General features: G+C 36.0%; 3 protein-coding genes across 3 annotated transcripts; 1 reads left to right on the forward strand and 2 right to left on the reverse strand.

Annotated features, from left to right (window-relative positions):
• Positions 1 to 541: 541 nt before the first annotated feature.
• LOC107178428 (stemmadenine O-acetyltransferase-like) lies at positions 542 to 1,828 on the reverse strand. Its single transcript, XM_015533624.3, has one exon. The coding sequence runs from the start codon at positions 1,826 to 1,828 to the stop codon at positions 542 to 544; it is 1,287 nt and encodes a 428-aa protein (XP_015389110.2).
• Positions 1,829 to 8,783: 6,955 nt separating this feature from the next.
• Positions 8,784 to 11,407, reverse strand: LOC102629998 (hypothetical protein). Its single transcript, XM_006489501.4, has 5 exons — positions 11,153 to 11,407; positions 9,698 to 9,812; positions 9,505 to 9,594; positions 9,328 to 9,426; positions 8,784 to 9,179 (listed from the first exon to the last, which is right to left on the reverse strand). Exons 1-5 carry the CDS (start codon positions 11,218 to 11,220, stop codon positions 9,078 to 9,080), a joined length of 474 nt encoding a protein of 157 aa, XP_006489564.1. The 5' UTR covers positions 11,221 to 11,407; the 3' UTR covers positions 8,784 to 9,077.
• A 4,753-nt stretch (positions 11,408 to 16,160) lies between these two features.
• LOC102629724 (hypothetical protein) lies at positions 16,161 to 18,694 on the forward strand. Its single transcript, XM_006489500.4, has 5 exons — positions 16,161 to 16,443; positions 17,604 to 17,718; positions 17,880 to 17,969; positions 18,110 to 18,208; positions 18,328 to 18,694. The coding sequence occupies exons 1-5, from the start codon at positions 16,376 to 16,378 to the stop codon at positions 18,427 to 18,429; spliced, it is 474 nt and encodes a 157-aa protein (XP_006489563.2). The 5' UTR covers positions 16,161 to 16,375; the 3' UTR covers positions 18,430 to 18,694.
• Positions 18,695 to 18,940: the final 246 nt, after the last annotated feature.

Below are 18,940 nucleotides of genomic sequence, written 5' to 3' on the forward strand. Positions count from 1 at the left end.
GGCTCCATTTGATATAATTTCTCAAGTAGAATTTATTTATATAGAGCTTTTATTAATAGAGATTTTACCAAACAAATTTTTATTGTTTGGCTGTCAATGAGAGCTTTTATTAAAAATGAATAGACAAATTTTTTAAAATTATGTTATGAAAATAATAAAATAAGATTATCAAATAAGTAGGAAATATTTCAAATATTTTAATATTTAAAAAAATACAACCTCTACTCCCAAAATTTCAAATTTTGAGTTTTTATTAGCAGGGTTAAAATAACTTATTTAATCTTCAAAAACTCTACTAAAACAGGAAGCAAACAACAACAAAAATTTTAATAAGAAATTATCGATTTAAATAAACACTTATTATTATTAAATAAGATATATCAAAACAAAAACTTACTTTTAATTGATTACACCATGTTTAAAATAAAATAAAAAATGAAGAAGCAAGAAACTATTGTCTCTTTGGATACAAAAAAAGTGAAATACAGCCAAAATAAGGCCTGCACATTATTCAATCCAGGAATAGCTACAATGTACCTGATCAATACATACGTTGGGCACATGAGGTTGGGGAAACATAAGAAAGAAACTCCTTATCAGCTTCAAATTTCACCATATCTTCCTCTTTCAAGTGAATCCATGCCTCAATTCCGTTTCCACATTTGGTGTCCATTAATACAGCAATATTTCTGTAAGGCCAGCCCCCCCAAGCTACCCATATAGGCTTCCCCCACCCAAAATCGGCTTCATATAGAGGAAACCTGCATAAACTTGTATAGTAAAAATTAACCACTTCTCTTCTGTCGAATCCGTCATCATTAATGCTTCCCAACAAACCAAAGTGTTCGAAGACACCCTCTTGTAGTTTTTTCGCATAGTCCTTGTTGATTTTGCCTATGGCGTCTCTGAACATTTTAACTAACCCATAACACTCCTCCCCAATATCTTCCGAAATAATTGTTGCCGTTGGTCCTGAAATATTCCCAAAAGAATCATCAGGCTGTGGCGGGTCCATCCTCTTCCTTAAATTCACCGCATGAACTAACATGGAAACCCTTTCAGGCCCTATTTTTATTTCAGTAGAAGCAGCAAACCGGCTCCATATGAAAGCTGATAAGGCCTCAACGCGCGTTGGATGTATCCCACCAGCATATTTTTCTTTGAGGGCAGCTATCCTGGATCCCCTGAACACAAAACTCTTGCACACAATGTTCTTCTCCGCAGGGAGACTAACTCTGCAAGATTCTCCAACATCCCGCGGTGGAAAGAGCGTCGCGGACAAAAGTTCTGGACAAATTTTGACACTATCATCACCACCACCGCCACCAAAACTAGCAGCAGCTGCCCAATTCTTGATAAATGTAATGAACGTTGAAGCATCTGCAATCTTGTGTGAAACACATGCACCAATTGCAATATTGCCACAGTTAAAGAAATTAACTTGGATAGCGAGAATAAAATTTTTTACATGATCAGGAAGGAACTTGTTGAGCTTTCTAGGATTTGGTTCTCCGATGATTTGTGAGAGATTGCACTTGACTTTAGCCTCCAAGAAAAGGACACCCTTATCGTTGCAGTCTACATAGTCATCGTTAAGGCATCCGGCCAGTGGATAATAGTGAGTTAGCACTTTGGATAGAGATTTTTTTAGGTCACCGGAGATGATATTGTTGCCAAGTTTGTGATCATTAAGATTGTAGAAATAGATCAAAGGGATGTAGAAGGATGGGGATATTTGATCGGTGAAAGAAAATTTGTAAATTTGACGGTGTTTGGGAGTTGGAGTAGAGGGTTTGATTGTTTCTTTGGAGATCACTTCAACATCCATCTTCACTGTCTGTTACTGCAAACAAAAAGGTTTTTTAATGCTCAAACAATGTCAAATATCCTATGGTGGCCTCCATTCAGTTAATTCGAATACTATTATGTAGAGCTCTAAGAGCTGCAACTTGATCCGACTCATAATCGATTTAAATATTCGAACTATATCATCATGACATAGTTGATGAGTTTATCTAAGAAAAATAAAATACATTTATAATTGCAAATATCAGTAGATTTTTTATACTGTAACACTAAAATAAGAAATTACGTTGTCACTGCTTCCCCCTCGAGATTAAATAAGACGGCAAATAGCAATATAGCAGCATATGTATATGAATTTATGTGTCCATCCCGTATAAGAATTTCTTCTTGAGCAGATCAGAAAGTAAAGCAACAATAAACTTTTTATTTATATATTTTTATTTTTTATACAGAATTACTTTCAGGTGTGGATCCAGTGTCAAAAGCAGCCAGCCATCTAGATGGTTTGAAGCAGCCATCTAGATGGTCAGCAACAAGTTGTTCAAAGAAGAAGAAGAAGAATTTGGCAGCAGCAAATTTGGAATGAAGAAAATGGAAAAAGAAGAAATTTGAAGAAGAAAATGGGGAGCACGATTTTGACAAGAAAAAGAATAATTATTATTTTAATAGCCAATTTTGGCTATAAAATGAGAGAGCTCCCATTTTCGATTGGTGCATTCAATTCCATCGAGAGAAATCTTTATTTCTTTGAGTGTTGAGAGTTTTCAAGAGTTCAATAAACTCTTGCGTGTCTAGTGAGTGAGAGATTGGGTGTATTGGGGTTTTGGGTAGTAAGCTAAAATCTTACAATACTTGTAATCCTTATTTCACTAGTAAAATATTTCCTTCTGTCTTTGCCCGTGGATGTAGGCTAAAAGCCGAACCACGTAATTTCTAGTGTCCTCTATTGTGCTGGTTCTTTATTTTTCTTCCAATTTCATTTTAGCTGCGGTCCTGCTGCACCCACCAATTTCCTAACAGTGGTATCAGAGCTATTGGTTGTATTTTTGGAGTCAGGAATTGTTCACGTATTCATGTATACGGCGTACGATACTATTCACGTATACGGCATACGACATTATTCAGGTATACGGAGTACGGCACTATTCACGTATACGGTGTACGGCACTATTCACGTATACGGTGTACGGCACTATTCACGTATACGGTACTATTCACGTGAAACGGTGGAAGCGATCCAAGAATTTTGCGGTGCAAAGCAGGGAATAGTGGTGTGAGTAAAACAATTGTGTGGTTCTGTACATGTCTAGGAAAGTTCTGTCACAAAGGCGATAAGAGCCTAAGGAGTCTGGGTTTTAAGTGGGACCATTGTGACCCCTCCAGTCTTTCCTGGGAACTTTCCTGGTGTGCATTCTCACACATACTCACAACTATTCAAGGTGGTACACTAGCTTGTGTGCGGTATTTATCAACAAAATGGCGGCAAAGTATGAAATTGAGAAGTTTAACGGAAATAATTTTTCGTTGTGGAAAATGAAGATGAAAGCTGTATTGAGGAAAAATAATTGCTTGGTAGCAATTGGAGAAAGGCCCATGGAGATAACTGATGACAAGTGGAACGAGGTAGACGGCAACGCCATTTCTGATCTACACTTGGCACTTGCAGATAGAGTATTATCCAGTGTGGCAGAGAAAAATACAGCGAAGGAAATATGGGATACTCTCACAAAATTGTACGAGGCCAAGTCACTACACAATAAAATCTTCTTGAAGAGAAAACTCTATACTCTTCGAATGGCAGAATCTACAATGGTGACCGACCACATCAACACCTTGAAGACTCTATTTTCACAACTCACAATGTTGGGTCATAATATAGAGGAAAATGAACGTGCAGAACTTCTACTTCAAAGTCTACCAGATTCGTATGATCAATTCATCATCAACCTGACGAACAACAATCTAGTGGACAGTTTAGTTTTCGACGATGTTGCAGCCTCCGTATTAAATGAGGAGAGCAGGCGGAAAAATAAGGAAAACAGACAAGCAAGTTCGCAGCATGCGGATGCGCTATCGGTGACGAGAGGGAGATCAACAGAACGTGGCCCCAGTGGGAGTCAAAGTCATGGTAGATCAAAATCCAGAAGTAAGAAGAATGTTAAATGCTACAACTGTGGCAAGAAAGGGCATGTCAAGAAAGAGTGTTGGAGTAACCAGAAGAGAAAAGAGGGCAAAGAACCTGAGTCATCAAATGCTCAGGGGTGTGTAGCAAGTACCTCGGATGATGGCGAAATACTCTACAGTGAGGCAACAACTGTTTCAGAAGGCAGAAAACGACTTTCTGATGTCTGGCTTATAGACTCAGGAGCTACCTGGCACATGACCTCTAGGAGAGAATGGTTCTACACATATGAACCTATCTCAGGAGGATCTGTATATATGGGTAACGATCATGCCTTGGAGATCGCTGGTATTGGTACTATCAAAATAAAAATGTTTGATGGTACAATTCGCACAATTGGGGAGGTACGACATGTCAACGGCCTAAAGAAAAATCTATTGTCTTTGGGACAAATGGATAGTCATGGGTGCAAAACTCATGTGGAGAATGGAATTATGAAGATCGTTAAAGGCGCGCTTGTATTGATGAAGGCAGAAAAGATCTGTGTTAATCTATTCATGCTTAAAGAAGAAACACTACAGGAGGCTGATGCGTGTGTCGCATCAAATGGAGAAGAATCAACGATGATGTGGCATCTCAAACTTGGCCACATGTCAGAACAAGGCTTGAAGATTCTCTCTGAGCGAAAATTGCTTCCGGGGCTCAAATCGGTAAGTTTACCATTTTGCGAGCATTGTGTTACAAGTAAGCAGCATAGATTAAAATTTAGTAGATCTATTGCTAGAAGTAAATGCATTCTAGACTTGATTCATTCTGATGTTTGGGAATCACCGAATATATCCATGGGAGGTGCAAAGTACATGGTGACTTTCATTGATGATTATTCCAGAAGATGTTGGGTGTATCCAATTAAGAAAAAGTCAGATGTATTTCCAGTGTTTAAAGAATACAAAGCGCGGGTGGAACTTGAATCTGGTAAAAAGATCAAGTGCTTGAGGACAGATAATGGTGGAGAGTATACAGACGGCGAGTTTCTTGCTTTCTGTAAGCAAGAAGGTATTCAGAGGCAGTTCACGGTGGCATACACTCCTCAACAAAACGGAGTAGCGGAGCGGATGAACAGAACTCTTACAGAAAGAATAAGAGCTATGTTGAGGACTGCTGGTTTACCCAATTCATTTTGGGCAGAAGCAGCCAAAACCGCCTGTTATATAGTAAATCGGTCGCCATCTACAGCTATTGGGTTGAAGACAGCGATGGAGATGTGGACTGGAAAGCCAGCTGATTATTCCTACCTACATGCATTTGGATGTCCTGTGTACGTGATGTACAATGCCCAAGAAAGAACAAAGCTGGATGCAAAATCTAGAAGATGTATCTTCTTGGGGTATGCTGATGGAGTAAAGGGGTATCGTCTGTGGGACCCCACTGCCCACAAAATCGTCATTAGCAGAGATGTTATTTTTGTAGAAGATCAACTGCAAAGAAAAGATGAAGATAATGGCACTGTAAAAGAAAAGTCAGAGACTGTGCCGGTATATGTCGAAAATAATCCAGAAAATTCAGATTCTTCTGAAGCAGCATCAGAGCACGAGGAACAAGAACCAGTTGAGTCCGAGGCTCCAGAAGTTCGTCGGTCAACTCGTGAGAGACGACCGCCAACGTGGCACTCGGAGTATGTCACAGAGATCAACGTTGCATACTGTCTTCTAACAGAGGATGGAGAGCCTTCAACTTTCCATGAAGCTTTAAACAGCTCAGATGTTGCTTTGTGGATGACAGCAATGCAGGAAGAAATTGAAGCTCTACACAAGAACAAGACATGGGAACTTGTACCACTACCACGTGGAAGAAAAGCCATTGGAAACAAATGGGTCTACAAGATCAAACGTGATGGCAATGACCAAGTGGAGCGGTATCGTGCGAGATTGGTAGTGAAAGGATATGCTCAGAAAGAAGGTATTGACTTCAACGAGATATTTTCGCCGGTGGTTCGACTCACAACAGTCAGAGTAGTCTTGGCGTTGTGTGCTACATTTGACTTACATCTTGAGCAGTTGGATATGAAAACTGCATTTCTTCATGGAGAACTTGAAGAAGAAATATATATGCTCCAACCAGAAGGTTTTGCAAAAACAAGATTCTAGGGATGCAAATTCACCGAGACAGAAATAACAGGAAGATTTGGCTCTCACAGAAGAATTATTTGAAGAAAATCTTGCGGCGCTTCAACATACAAGATTGTAAGTCAATTTCTACCCCACTTCCTGTTAATTTCAAATTATCCTCAAGTATGTGTCCTAGCAATGAAGCAGAGAGGAAGGAGATGTCTTGAGTACCGTATGCATCAGCAGTGGGAAGTTTAATGTTCGCTATGATATGTACAAGACCGGACATTGCACAAGCAGTGGGAGCAGTCAGTCGATACATGGCGAATCCTGGCGGAGAGCATTGGATAGCTGTGAAGAGGATTCTGAGATACATCAGAGGAACCTCAGATGTTGCATTATGTTATGGAGGGTCAGAGTTTACTGTCAGGGGCTATGTGGATTCAGATTTTGCAGGAGACCTTGATAAAAGGAAATCCACTACTGGTTATGTGTTTACACTTGCGGGAGCAGCTGTAAGCTGGGTTTCGAAACTGCAAACCGTTGTGGCTTTATCTACAACAGAAGCAGAATACATGGCAGCTACACAAGCTTGCAAGGAAGCTATCTGGATACAAAGATTATTGGAGGAGCTCGGGCACAAACAACAGAAAATTCATGTGTTTTGTGACAGTCAGAGTGCCTTGCACATTGCAAGGAATCCAGCTTTTCATTCCAGGACAAAGCACATAGGAGTTCAGTATCACTTCGTTCGAGAAGTAGTGGAAGATGGAAGTGTGGATTTACAGAAAATCCATACGAAGGAGAACCTAGCAGATATTTTGACCAAGCCGATAAATACTGATAAGTTTGTCTGGAGTAGATCCTCCTGTGGCCTAGCAACAACGTAGGCAACATGACTATGGCGAAGCAGAAGGATGGTGTGGAGATTGATTGGTCCTCAATCAAATCTCCAAGTGGGAGAAATGTCAAAAGCAGCCAGCCATCTAGATGGTTTGAAGCAGCCATCTAGATGGTCAGCAACAAGTTGTTCAAAGAAGAAGAAGAAGAATTTGGCAGCAGCAAATTTGGAATGAAGAAAATGGAAAAAGAAGAAATTTGAAGAAGAAAATGGGGAGCACGATTTTGACAAGAAAAAGAATAATTATTATTTTAATAGCCAATTTTGGCTATAAAATGAGAGAGCTCCCATTTTCGATTGGTGCATTCAATTCCATCGAGAGAAATCTTTATTTCTTTGAGTGTTGAGAGTTTTCAAGAGTTCAATAAACTCTTGCATGTCTAGTGAGTGAGAGATTGGGTGTATTGGGGTTTTGGGTAGTGAGCTAAAATCTTACAATACTTGTAATCCTTATTTCACTAGTAAAATATTTCCTTTTGTCTTCGCCCGTGGATGTAGGCTAAAAGCTGAACCACGTAATTTCTGGTGTCCTCTATTGTGCTGGTTCTTTATTTTTCTTCCAATTTCATTTTAGCTGCGGTCCTGCTGCACCCACCAATTTCCTAACATCCAGTACAATACCTTTCTACGTTATAGGGCTATGAAGACACTAAGTCCATATTTTATAAAGTACATATATATATAGTAAATGAATACTTGCAAGTGGGCGTACTTAATTTGTGAAAAAATTTACTTCAAGACAAAGGTCGGAAGATAGAATATTTTTTCATCTGAGCAAATGGAATATCAGTCTATATACCGCCAAAAAAAAAGCTACATGTTATTCGGAATCTTGTATCAGACTGATGTAGGTCTAATTTAAATGACCTATATAACACGATTAGTCAATTTCATAATTCCACCTTTGGATTTCTTAGAGCAATGCCACAAGTACATAAAAATCCGATTTTGTGGGTATCTCTAGTTGTTCACTAGACCAAAACCTGAAGCCCCTAATGACACCAAACGTGAACAAACCACATAGTTGTTCAAAATTTTAAGTCGTGATCCAATATTGACAGTCTTATCTTCTCCATGCTTAGAGATTTTACCGTCGAAGCTTATCAATAAATTTGATTATCTAACATGCACCGGCACCCATCTAAACTCCACAGTGATTCTATGTTATGACAAAACAGCGGCAATCAAGTGCCTCCATCACAACACGCAAAATATTAAACCCCCCCGCATTTTGTCATTTACCCACTTCAGCATTGATCAAAAACGGATAGTTGATCAATCAATATGGACTTAATACTCGAGCGCTCAAAAAGAGATACAAGGAGTTATTTCATATGAAATGGGAACTAACAATATTTTTGGTGTTTTCAACAAACAACAGGGGCTGCAGTGAAAATTACCCTAAATAAAAGTACATATTGAAACCGTCGGATCTGGCTTTGGTTTTTTCAAAGGGTCCCACAACCAGTCAAGAACCTACGGACCAGAAACACACCAATTCTCATTCGAGCTTTGAGCTTACTACGTAATACGTCTTTGAAAGTCGAATTTTGTACTTTGTTGTATGAGAAAAGGACAATTAGAGGAGTACGGTCGCGAGATCTTTCAGTTGCTCCAGTGATTTTACTGTATTGCCCTTAATAGCGAAGCTTTACCGAGTAAGCACCCGCGGACAGACACGGGGGCATACGTTAATGAACAAAACTAGCTCTATATTTTGCCAAAAAAAAAATAGCTCTATATTTTGTGGTTAAGGCAAACCTCAGGGAGGTAATTATTAAAGTTAATTCTTAATTGAAAAATAAAATGTGTCCCACAACTTTGCTGTCTTTGTGAGGAAGTTAAATTACGATAACTAATTACTCTCATAATGTAAAACCAATAAACCAGTATCCATCCACAATCCTAGATTCATCAGTAGAAAGCAGTGCACTATGATTAAAAGACTAAAATATTAACTCTAAATTCAATTCAATAACGGTAAATTGACTCACTAAGATCACGCCCTTAGAGTAGAAATTTTTTTTTGAATCTCAATAAACAATAAAGAAAACCCTGATACAAGCTTTGAAGCATATGCATAGATCCACCTCAGATACTGAACATGAAACTAGACCATCACGTTACCGCAAAGATATCTTCAACCAGTTTTGGTTTTGGGAACCTTTCTCTTGAGTTGTCTCCTTGGCATTGAGTTCTTCATGCCAATGAAGAAAAGCAATGCCCCAAGTAGCGCCAAGCTCTGCAAAATAGAAGGGGAGAGAAAGTATTTTACAAATGAACAGGGCCTCGACTCATTCAATCATAGCCATGACAATACGGAATAAATAAATAAAAACCATAGTATAAAAGTTACAGGAAAAGGAAAGGGAAAGCTCGTAAGTGCTAACCTGGGTAAACTTAATGAAGATTTGGCCAAATTCCTTCTTGTCAGCATCATAGTTGTAGAAGTCATACAATATAGGAGTGGCAAGTGCCTGGTGCAGAAGCTGCAACCAAGAACAAAAGTGGCTTCAATAATTAATCAGTTGAATACTAATTTAAGAAACAGAGGCTACGGTACATACCAAAAGATAAGCTCCAAAAGAACTCCCAAAGATGAAAAGAAGGCCACCGATACCCTTCAAGGCTATTGCAGCGGCAACCAAATACTTAATCTGTGAAGAACAACAGATAATGAATTCATTTGATAGAAAATGCAAAATTAAAAGTTAAAATCCATCAAATAACTAAGTTGAAGAAAGTTTGAGCATATCGCACTTCAACATCTGGAACTTGCACCCCAGTATGAGATAACACATGCTTTGAGAAGATGTGGAATTTAGGTTCCAAAGACTTGGCTGCTGGCCCACCGTCGACGCCAAATTCATTGAACCTATAAGCAGGAACAATACACAATATTAAAAAAGCATAGAGATAACCAAACTGCAGTTGAAACAGGACATTGCTCACAAATGAAATTGTTTGTCCTCACAATCGCAACTACCAAAAAAGCATTCATCTATTTTTTGCAAACACACATTCATATTGTCCTATTTAAAACCTGAAATCCTGAGCTAAGGTAGCCGCCAAATCTTATTGCTCCGAAATACAACAAATTGAATAAGGCACTGTTAACATTATTGGGAAATATTTAGCCAATATTCTTCTATGACACCAGCCCTTCAGCCAATCATTAGCACTGAAAAATAAAAAGCATCTCTTCCATGAATCAAACAACCCAGCTCAAAATAATCGCCCTACCTCCTAAGGGTTTCTACGCACTGAACACAAAATTAAAATTTAATAACAAAGGCTTCTTATTCATCTTTCCAGTTTCTTATTTAAATAGAGATGCAAGACATGACTTTAGAAACACAGCAGCACAGAGTGACAATAGAATAAGAAGGACTAATCTTAACCTTTAAAAAAAAATTAAAAAAAAAAGTAAAGAACCGGTTAGCATAATTACAAACTACCATCCATCAAGTGATTACTCATCTCCTCACCTCACTGCCACATGGTGGTGCAAGTGTGTAGTAGCATTACTCAAGAAACAATAGTCAATATGACATTATTACATATCATTTTTTTTTTAATTCACGTTATTACATATCATTAAATAAATAAAAACTGTGAATTATTTTACTTTCCTCCTACTTCCACTACCCATGACTAGAAAGGATATTGCGTTTAAAGGAATCAAGCATCCCTGATTTTCCTTTCTTATCCATTCAAACCTAATGCAATTAAGAGGTAATCATAATAACTTTCCACCTTTTGTTCCTTTCCTTTCCATCCAAGCAAACTCCATTCCAACAAACAAAAGAAAAAAATTAAAAATTAAAAAATTCAATACCAAGTAAATCAAGCAAACAATTGACAATTCATTTAAAATAAATAATAAATAGAACTACTTGAGCATATCTGTTCTATGAATCCATTCATTAGAAACTGACACTAAAAAGGGTAAAAACTAACTCCGAGCAGCAAAATTTCGGGAAAGTCAAGTAAACTCTTTAGTTCCAAATCCATTCATCACAGATCCAAGCAAATACAGACCAAAATGAGCAACAAAACCCTAGCTTTTCAGCTCGTAACCACCAAAGATTCAAAATTTTCCCTCCATTTCTCGGCAACCAAAAAAAGCAACACTCAAAAACACTTAGAAGCACGTAAATTAAAAATATTCAAGTACAACAAAAGAGCAGATCTGATGCAAGTTTAGCGCTTTACTCTTGCCAAGCGGATAGAAGAAAAATCGACGCGAATAAGACTCTCCCGACGAATGAAACGAACGCCATCTTTTTTTTTTTGATCCGTTGCAATAGTACGGACAGGACAGACCGAACCGAACCAAAGTGACCGAAAAAACAGAACACGCAGTTGCGGTTTATGAAAATGAAAAAATCGCGAGGGCCTGACTATCAAAATCTAACCCCGAGTTTTTGTGTTCAAATCAAGACACCGCGGAGTTAAACAAGGGGCGGCGAGTTATATATACAGCAATAATCTTATTAAATCCCTTTTTTTTCAAGATTTGGCCCCACTTTGCGCGAGTAGGCAAGAAGGAAACACCCTGCTTGACTTTTTGGGGCGTGGTGTGACGGTGGGGTAGACACGTTCGGCTAGCCAATGGGGAAGGGTAGTTGCGGGGATGTGGACGGACCAGAGAGCGCGTGCTGAATGGAGTTTGTGGCGGGAGCGTGGGGAGGTGATTTTCTTGGTGTGAGTTCTGAGGGATGGTGTCAGGAAAATGGACATCATGTTTGTCGGATGAAATTACAAATGAGTCCCTGGATGGAATTTATTTGCTTGTTGCCGAGTCGTTGTTCGTGTTCACAGTTTGAAATTTGAATGTTGAAAGACTTTATGAGTTGTTCAATAAGTTCGGTGCGAATCCATCCCACGAACTTGCCACTTGCCGAAATATAAATAAATTATTTAATTTTGGGATCTGCTACTTACCTTCCATCAAAGTCCATTCTAAATTAAATTAAATAAAAAAAGTGCATTTCTAATATTTTTAACAAATATCTTAATTAATTAATTGCGACCATCACACTTCACTATAAACAAGCTAAATTAAACACAAAAGTCCAATTGATTACAATGAATCGTTTTTAATATTGTTCACATTTTTCGCTTAATTCTTTTAAATTCTAGTTTAATTTGAGTAATAAGAAATTTCTTTTTTTATTAATTGAACATTCACATTCATTATATGAGACTCAAACTCAAAAGTTTAGTCTTAGTAAAATTATCACTAATCAGTAAATTTAGGCCTTGATCTTAATTAAAGTGATATGAAATGCTTAGCTCAATAGACAACAATTCTACGTGGATTGGAATTAATTAAAAGAATAGACGACAAAATAAATTTATTTTCTTCAATGACTGAATGAAATGATCAGCGAAAAATATGGGTGAAAGATCAATGATTTTGCATCTCTCTGGACTTGGCTAATTATATGGAAGTGATAGGAGCGTGTCAAAATGTAGGTGCGACGATAAATGTGATTTATTGAACTTTTGTTTTCCTAAGGATAACTTTGACAAAAGAATGGGAAATTTACAAATAAGGACTCGAGGAGAATTTTCAATAGGTACAATTAAATACAGATTAAATTATTTATTTTAAAATTTTTTCAGTAAAGTGTTTGCGGCTTAACTTTAGTATCACGGTTAATTATCACTCACATCAGTTTGCTAATCTTCATAACCAAGGTAATGTATTAATATCATGAGAAAAATGATGAAAAAAACAAAAAGAAGAAAAAATTATCAGATTAGCATATCACATGTGAGAGTACGAGTTTCACTCATATTATTATATGGGGATTTAATTCCTCTCTTAATTAAGTGGAGGCGGACTTTTCTCTTACGAAATGTAAATGGAGTAAACGTCTCTCGAATGTTAGTGAAGATGAAAATTTGAATAGTGCTTCATAAGTTCGATGTATATTAATCCTAGTAATTGCCTAACTGATTCTAATAGTTGTCTAATTAATTTCAATAATTATGTGATTACAAATATAAATAATCATTCAATGTAATATTAGTTGTAGTAACATAACAATGTACAAGATTTGCAATCGACATCCCAAATCTTAATTATTGTTATTTAATTAATAGTCAGGCCACCACCATTACATGTTACTATTAATTGTTGGATCAATGCACGTTACCAATGGATCCAAATATTCAATTAAGTTTGGCTTATATCAGACTCAAAGCACTTTCTTTAAGCCCTTTACTTTATTCTTTGTTTGTATTTTTTAATTTACAGATCGACAAATTCAAGATGCAAAGGCAAAGCCGCAGAGAGATGCCACAAACTCATCGAGAAGCCGATGAGTTAACAGATCGATTAATCAATGCACGTGATAACAACTCACTACACAACACAAAGAGGATCAAAACAGATAGATTAACAATTTCTAAAATTGTAGAGAAGGATTTTGATGAATGTGGGCTTTTACCAAATTTTATAGTATCAACAGGTTTTTGACAATTTTTTTTAATTTGTTTAATTGGCATGACATTATGAACTACAATAAAAAAGAAAAAAAATCTGCAATTTTTTTTCTAAATGTATTTTAATTGTGTGAAGAATTAATTATATTTTATTTATAATACTCATTGATAATACATTATTTTGAGTATTGTAGACCAAATACAACTAATTCTTCGGATAATTAAAATGCATTTCAAATCATGATCTATTGAGGAGGACAAAATAAACAAATAATACAGAGTATTTTTCTCAAGTCTTTTTTTCTTTTAACATTTTGAACGACATCCGCAAATCTTAATTAAAATAAATAATTTCTTAATATATATATATATATGTGTGTGTGTATAATGAGTTTACCGTAAAAAAATCTAATCGTATTGAAGTTAGGAAGTATAGTCTTGTTTTATATACACATATATATAGATATATATACACATTGCCAATCATGTCAAAGTCATGTGCAAGTTCGACTATTTTTTATCATATTATTTTTTCAAATATGGCATGAATTTATTCGTTTTATAATGTCTAACATTATGCGGATTTGGGAAGGGGCTCATGCCCTCATGGGGACCCAATTGGTAATTAAGTAAAAGTCAAACCAAAACACCCGAACTTGCACCATTTACAATCTTTCTCCCTCATTAATGTAATAACATCTAAGGTCCCTAGGATTTCAAATTTTTGTAATATGAAATAGGATGTTTATCTTTTATCAAATAGTCTCCTAAATCTTTGGAAGTGTAATATCATAAATAATTCCAACCAATCGTACTATGCGAATTAACACTAATGGTGCGTTTACTTGTCAGTAATCGGAATGAGCTGGAATCGGAATGGGTTGGAATCGAAATGAGCTGGAATCGAAATTAGAATAAGTTGTTTACTTGAACCGTAGGAATCGGAATCAGAATAAGTTAAGTTGTTTTAAGTTACTAAAACACCCTTAGTTGTTAATAATAATAATAATAATAATCCCAAATAATAATAATAATAGTTTTCCTTTGGTATTAATGATAATAATAATAAATTTAATAATAACATTATAAATAAATAAATAATAGTCATAATTAATTATAATAATGAAATTAAATAACAACAACTACTACTACTACTATTACTACAATAATAATAATAGTAATAATAATAATAATAATAATAATAATAATAATAAGCAAACAATGAAATAATACAAACACCAATCTATATAATTTTAATATACAATCAGTGGCCAAACAATATAAGAAATTAATAATTTAAAATATAAAATTATAATTCCCAAACAAACATTGTGCTCCTCTTCACCGGAGGTAGCAAATCGCGACAACAAATGGCGGCAGGACAAGTGCGACCACAGCGACAACAGATCAATCGCGACCACAGCAGCAGATCGCGATGAATTGCAGTAGCAGGTCGCGACAGCAGCAGATCGTGACGAACGACAGCAGCAGATAGCGAGCACGTCGGCAGATAAAGAACGGAAGCTTCGGTGACTGGTACCTGCAGCGGTGATAATGGTGACTGGAAGGTTCCGGTCGGCGGTGAACGGGCGGGAACGATCAGGCGATGGCATCCAGCTTTCGAAGAGGAGAACACGGGTCACGGGTTCTAGTAGGGATTTTGTTTGTTTGTTTTTTTTAATTTTCGGTATTTATATTTTTTATTTAAATGAGGATAGTTTAGGAATATTTGAATATAATTGGGGCTAAAATGAGAAGTCCCGGGAATGGGAGACTGATTCCCACCTCTCCCATGGGAATCAATCTCCCATTCTCCATTCCTAAATAGTTGTGGACCCCACCATTTTGATTATGATTACTTCTTCATTTTTGCGAAGTAAACTCGTCAATCATTCCGATTCTGAATTTCAATTTCCCAATCCGTGAAATAAACGCACCATAAAAGATTTTCAACCATCCTACTAGGGGCATGGGACCATCTTTTCCTTGCACTCTCATTTTGCAAACAAAATCATAAAATTTCTTTTTATTATACCATAGATAGAGCTTACCATAAATATTTTTATTGTTAATATCCTATTTTATTCATTTTTTGTTCTTTAATAACTATGACAAAATTTATTAAGTTGATCATAATTTTACTTTCTTCATGCCTCAAAAGCTTTTGATATAGAAGATTCTAAGCCATTAAAGATCAATTTCAATAAACCCATACCTATACTAATTAAAAGAAGATGAGTAAACTTTTGGGTAAAAAAAAAAGGAGCACAAGTAAAGTTAAAGAACTAGAGAGATATCTCCAATGAAGCTCAAATTTTATCAAATATGTGCTATTTTTCAAGCTTAAAATGTACTATTTTTCGAGCTATCTCTAGGCTTTTGTATACATTTTTTTTCCTTTATGTTCGTTAATATAATCAAAATTGTTTGATTATAATTGTATACTATTTATAAATATTATAGACTGTAATATAAATATTTTATTATGTTATTGTACTGTTTTGGTGTAGTAATTATAAATATTGTAGACCATAATATGGGCATTCTATTATTTTATTGTACTGCTTTGGTGTAGTAATTTTGTGATGGTTGAATTAAAAAGGTCGCTTGGGTGGGAACTTATTTGATACAAAACAGATATATGATATCCGAAATTAAGAAACATAGAATGTTAGGGACCACAATGTGATTAACGAAGAAAAAAAATTGATCACATAATTGCGTGTCGATCGCAGTGTTCTCTCTCGTCTAAAATTTTAATTTGACCATTTAAGAAAGACATCCCATCCCATCCCATCACGACGAACTCAAACCACTAACCACACAAAGCAAGCAAATCAAAATAAACTCCATTAATATTTGAATTTTTATTTTTTCTTTTCGTTTTAAATTCTCTCTTTCGAGGAGAACGGGAAACCCGACCCGAGATTCACTGTCGCGCTGTACCAGAAAACACGACTCAATCTCAACTCGAACTCGAACATGGGTTTCTTTTCGTTCCTCGGACGAGTCCTCTTCGCTTCTCTCTTCATTCTCTCCGCTTGGCAAATGTAAGTCCTTTTTCTCTTTCTTGATATAGATCTACGGCATAAAGCTTTTTATTTTTTATTTTTATTTTAAGTATTGGTCTGGGTTGTTGCTTGCTAAAGATGTTTGAGATTTGTTTTATTACTGTTTTATCCCTTAGATCTGTCTAATATTTAGTTCTGTTACGCCGTCTTTTTCGATATTTGTATGCGTAGATGCTGTATCCTGTTGTATGATTTCTCTTTTGCAATAAATTATTTAACTGATATTTTATAGTTTTGGTTGAAATTGTTATTTAAAATTATACTGCCTCAAGCATTGAGATTTCGGGATGTTTGCTTTGAACCATTGGTAGTGTTAAGTGATGGTTAGTTGTACGCGGGATTTAATCTTTCCTTGATTTTGGGTATCGTATCATTGCCGTACAGATCAAACAGCCTTCTGCTGTATATGTGGCCTATGCATAACACACAGAGGTTAATTAGACGAAGAGATCAAATTCTAGATTCTTCAACATTTTTTTAGTTGATAACTGCTACCCTCATTATGTGAAGTATCTTTTTTTTTTCAAAATTAATATATTTCCAACTACACTTGCGAATTGGAAGCAAAAAAAATTTGATGTTGTGTTCTTTCAATTTGAATTATGACATGCAAGTAATTGCTGTGTTCCTCTAGTTAACCATCCCTCACTCTCACTTTTGATATTTCACATATGCTTTCTTCAACAGAACAAAGAAAATATGTACCAGAAGGATATAGTTATAAAATTTTAGAAACAGGAATAGCTACTACTTGGATAGAGATGAGTAATTTGAATATATTACTATTTTTAGGACATAACTGTGCCCTAAAGTGCATGGATAGGAATGAACCTTGCTGGCTTAGAAATTGGTTGGCTTACAGATTTTAGTTTATTTCAATTTGCTCTATGATTTTCCTTGCTTGCATTTTGCTGGGGACTTCCGTTCTCCTGTGGCCTTGCCACCAATTATTGTATACTCACACAAACAGAAAATTTGGGTGGTTCTGTCAGTTATATTATGGCGCTTCAATTTTTACTTAAATTTGATAAACTAGATTCTGTTGACTGTTTTTACTATAATGGTTTCTTTCTGAGCTGGGATACGTACTATATAAATCTAGCAAGCCTCTATAATCACATGACATGCGCATGATCTAGGTTTAATGATTTTGGCGTTGATGGAGGGCCTGCAGCGAAGGAGTTGATACCTAAGCTTGCTGTTGCGAAGAAACTTATTTCTAAACTACTGGGGATAGCAATACCGGATGTAGAAGTATGGCCTCTTTATTCTTTAGCTTTTTATTTTATTTTATCTTTTATATTGACCTTCAACGTTTTTAGCTTTCTAATTCTATAGGGCTTGTTGGTTATTTATTTTAATTTTGATCTATTTGTGTTTAAATTGTTTTACTGATTGGGAGATATTTTATACAGGTTAGGCACGTAGTTGCCACAAATATCTTTCTGAAAGGAGTTGGAGGGTTTCTATTTGTATTTGGCAACTCCTTTGGAGCTTTCCTCCTGGTGAGGGATTTTCTTCCTTTTGGATCTTAATTAATTAATTACCTCACAAGCATGAAGAAGATACAGCTCAACTTCAGCTAGCAGCTACTGCTCAATGAGTACTCGTATTAATTATTATCTGTTATTCCTCTGTTATGCAGCTTGTCTATGTGGCGCTTAGCTCTCCACTTTTGTATGATTTCTACAACTACAGCCCCAAGCACCCTGAATTCACTCCTCTCTTAAACGAGTTCTTGCAGGTTTGTTTGAATTTGCATCTGCTATTTTTTTCTTTTCCTGCATGTTTGTGATTCCACTGGCGGATACTAATAGGTGTTTTTTTTTTTTTTTTTTAACTTTTTCATCCATCTTATCGCAGAGCATTGCTATCTTTGGTGCATTGCTTTTCTTTATTGGGATGAAGAACTCACTTCCACGGAGGCAACACAAGAAGAAGGCTCCCAAGGCAAAAGCAAATTAGATATACAAGAGAAACAAATTTATTCTCTCGGGTGTTACATATTCTTGGGTTTTCCACTCAAAATGTAATGCAGCATCAGATAATATGTTGTGGAGGTTCTTCAAATACCCGAAAGTTTGGTTATTCTTTTACATTTCTAGGATTGGTTATGCTGACAGTTCCCTGTTCAAAGGGTGTATTGTCGTTTTGGAAGATGAATGGATCGCAATATATTTGTTTGTTGGAGAAGTATTTGGGAATGGAGCCTAAAGATTAGGGTTTTCAATGCTGTTTCATGGGTCTTGGATTTTATACAGCTTTGCTTCATGTTCCAAGTTTCCAACTCGAGTTTTTGATGTTTAGTTTCATGGTTGAAACCCTAAAAAGGGGAGAGCTAGAGAGAGTTAATATACAAGTGAAATACTGAGTCTCATAAGGAACAATTTTGAAAATAAAAATTATGGAAGGCATGCATTTTTGAAAAAATTTTAAAATATTACAAAGGCTATGTTTATGAATCAGCAAGCAAATT

This window comes from Citrus sinensis, chromosome 1 (assembly GCF_022201045.2).
Source record: "Citrus sinensis cultivar Valencia sweet orange chromosome 1, DVS_A1.0, whole genome shotgun sequence".
Taxonomy (NCBI): Eukaryota; Viridiplantae; Streptophyta; class Magnoliopsida; order Sapindales; family Rutaceae; genus Citrus; species Citrus sinensis.

Excerpts from the sequence above, each read along its gene's own strand:
- LOC102629724 (XM_006489500.4), top strand. The coding sequence starts at position 16,376 with ATGGGTTTCTTTTCGTTCCTCGGACGAGTCCTCTTCGCTTCTCTCTTC. Across the intron at positions 16,444-17,603 it reads ATTCTCTCCGCTTGGCAAAT|GTTTAATGATTTTGGCGTTG; the intron begins GTAAGTCCTTTT and ends CGCATGATCTAG. Across the intron at positions 17,970-18,109 it reads CCTTTGGAGCTTTCCTCCTG|CTTGTCTATGTGGCGCTTAG; the intron begins GTGAGGGATTTT and ends TCTGTTATGCAG.
- LOC107178428 (XM_015533624.3), bottom strand. The coding sequence starts at position 1,828 with ATGGATGTTGAAGTGATCTCCAAAGAAACAATCAAACCCTCTACTCCA.
- LOC102629998 (XM_006489501.4), bottom strand. The coding sequence starts at position 11,220 with ATGGCGTTCGTTTCATTCGTCGGGAGAGTCTTATTCGCGTCGATTTTT. Across the intron at positions 9,813-11,152 it reads CTTCTATCCGCTTGGCAAGA|GTTCAATGAATTTGGCGTCG; the intron begins GTAAAGCGCTAA and ends TCCTGCTTATAG. Across the intron at positions 9,180-9,327 it reads TCTTCATTAAGTTTACCCAG|AGCTTGGCGCTACTTGGGGC; the intron begins GTTAGCACTTAC and ends TCTATTTTGCAG.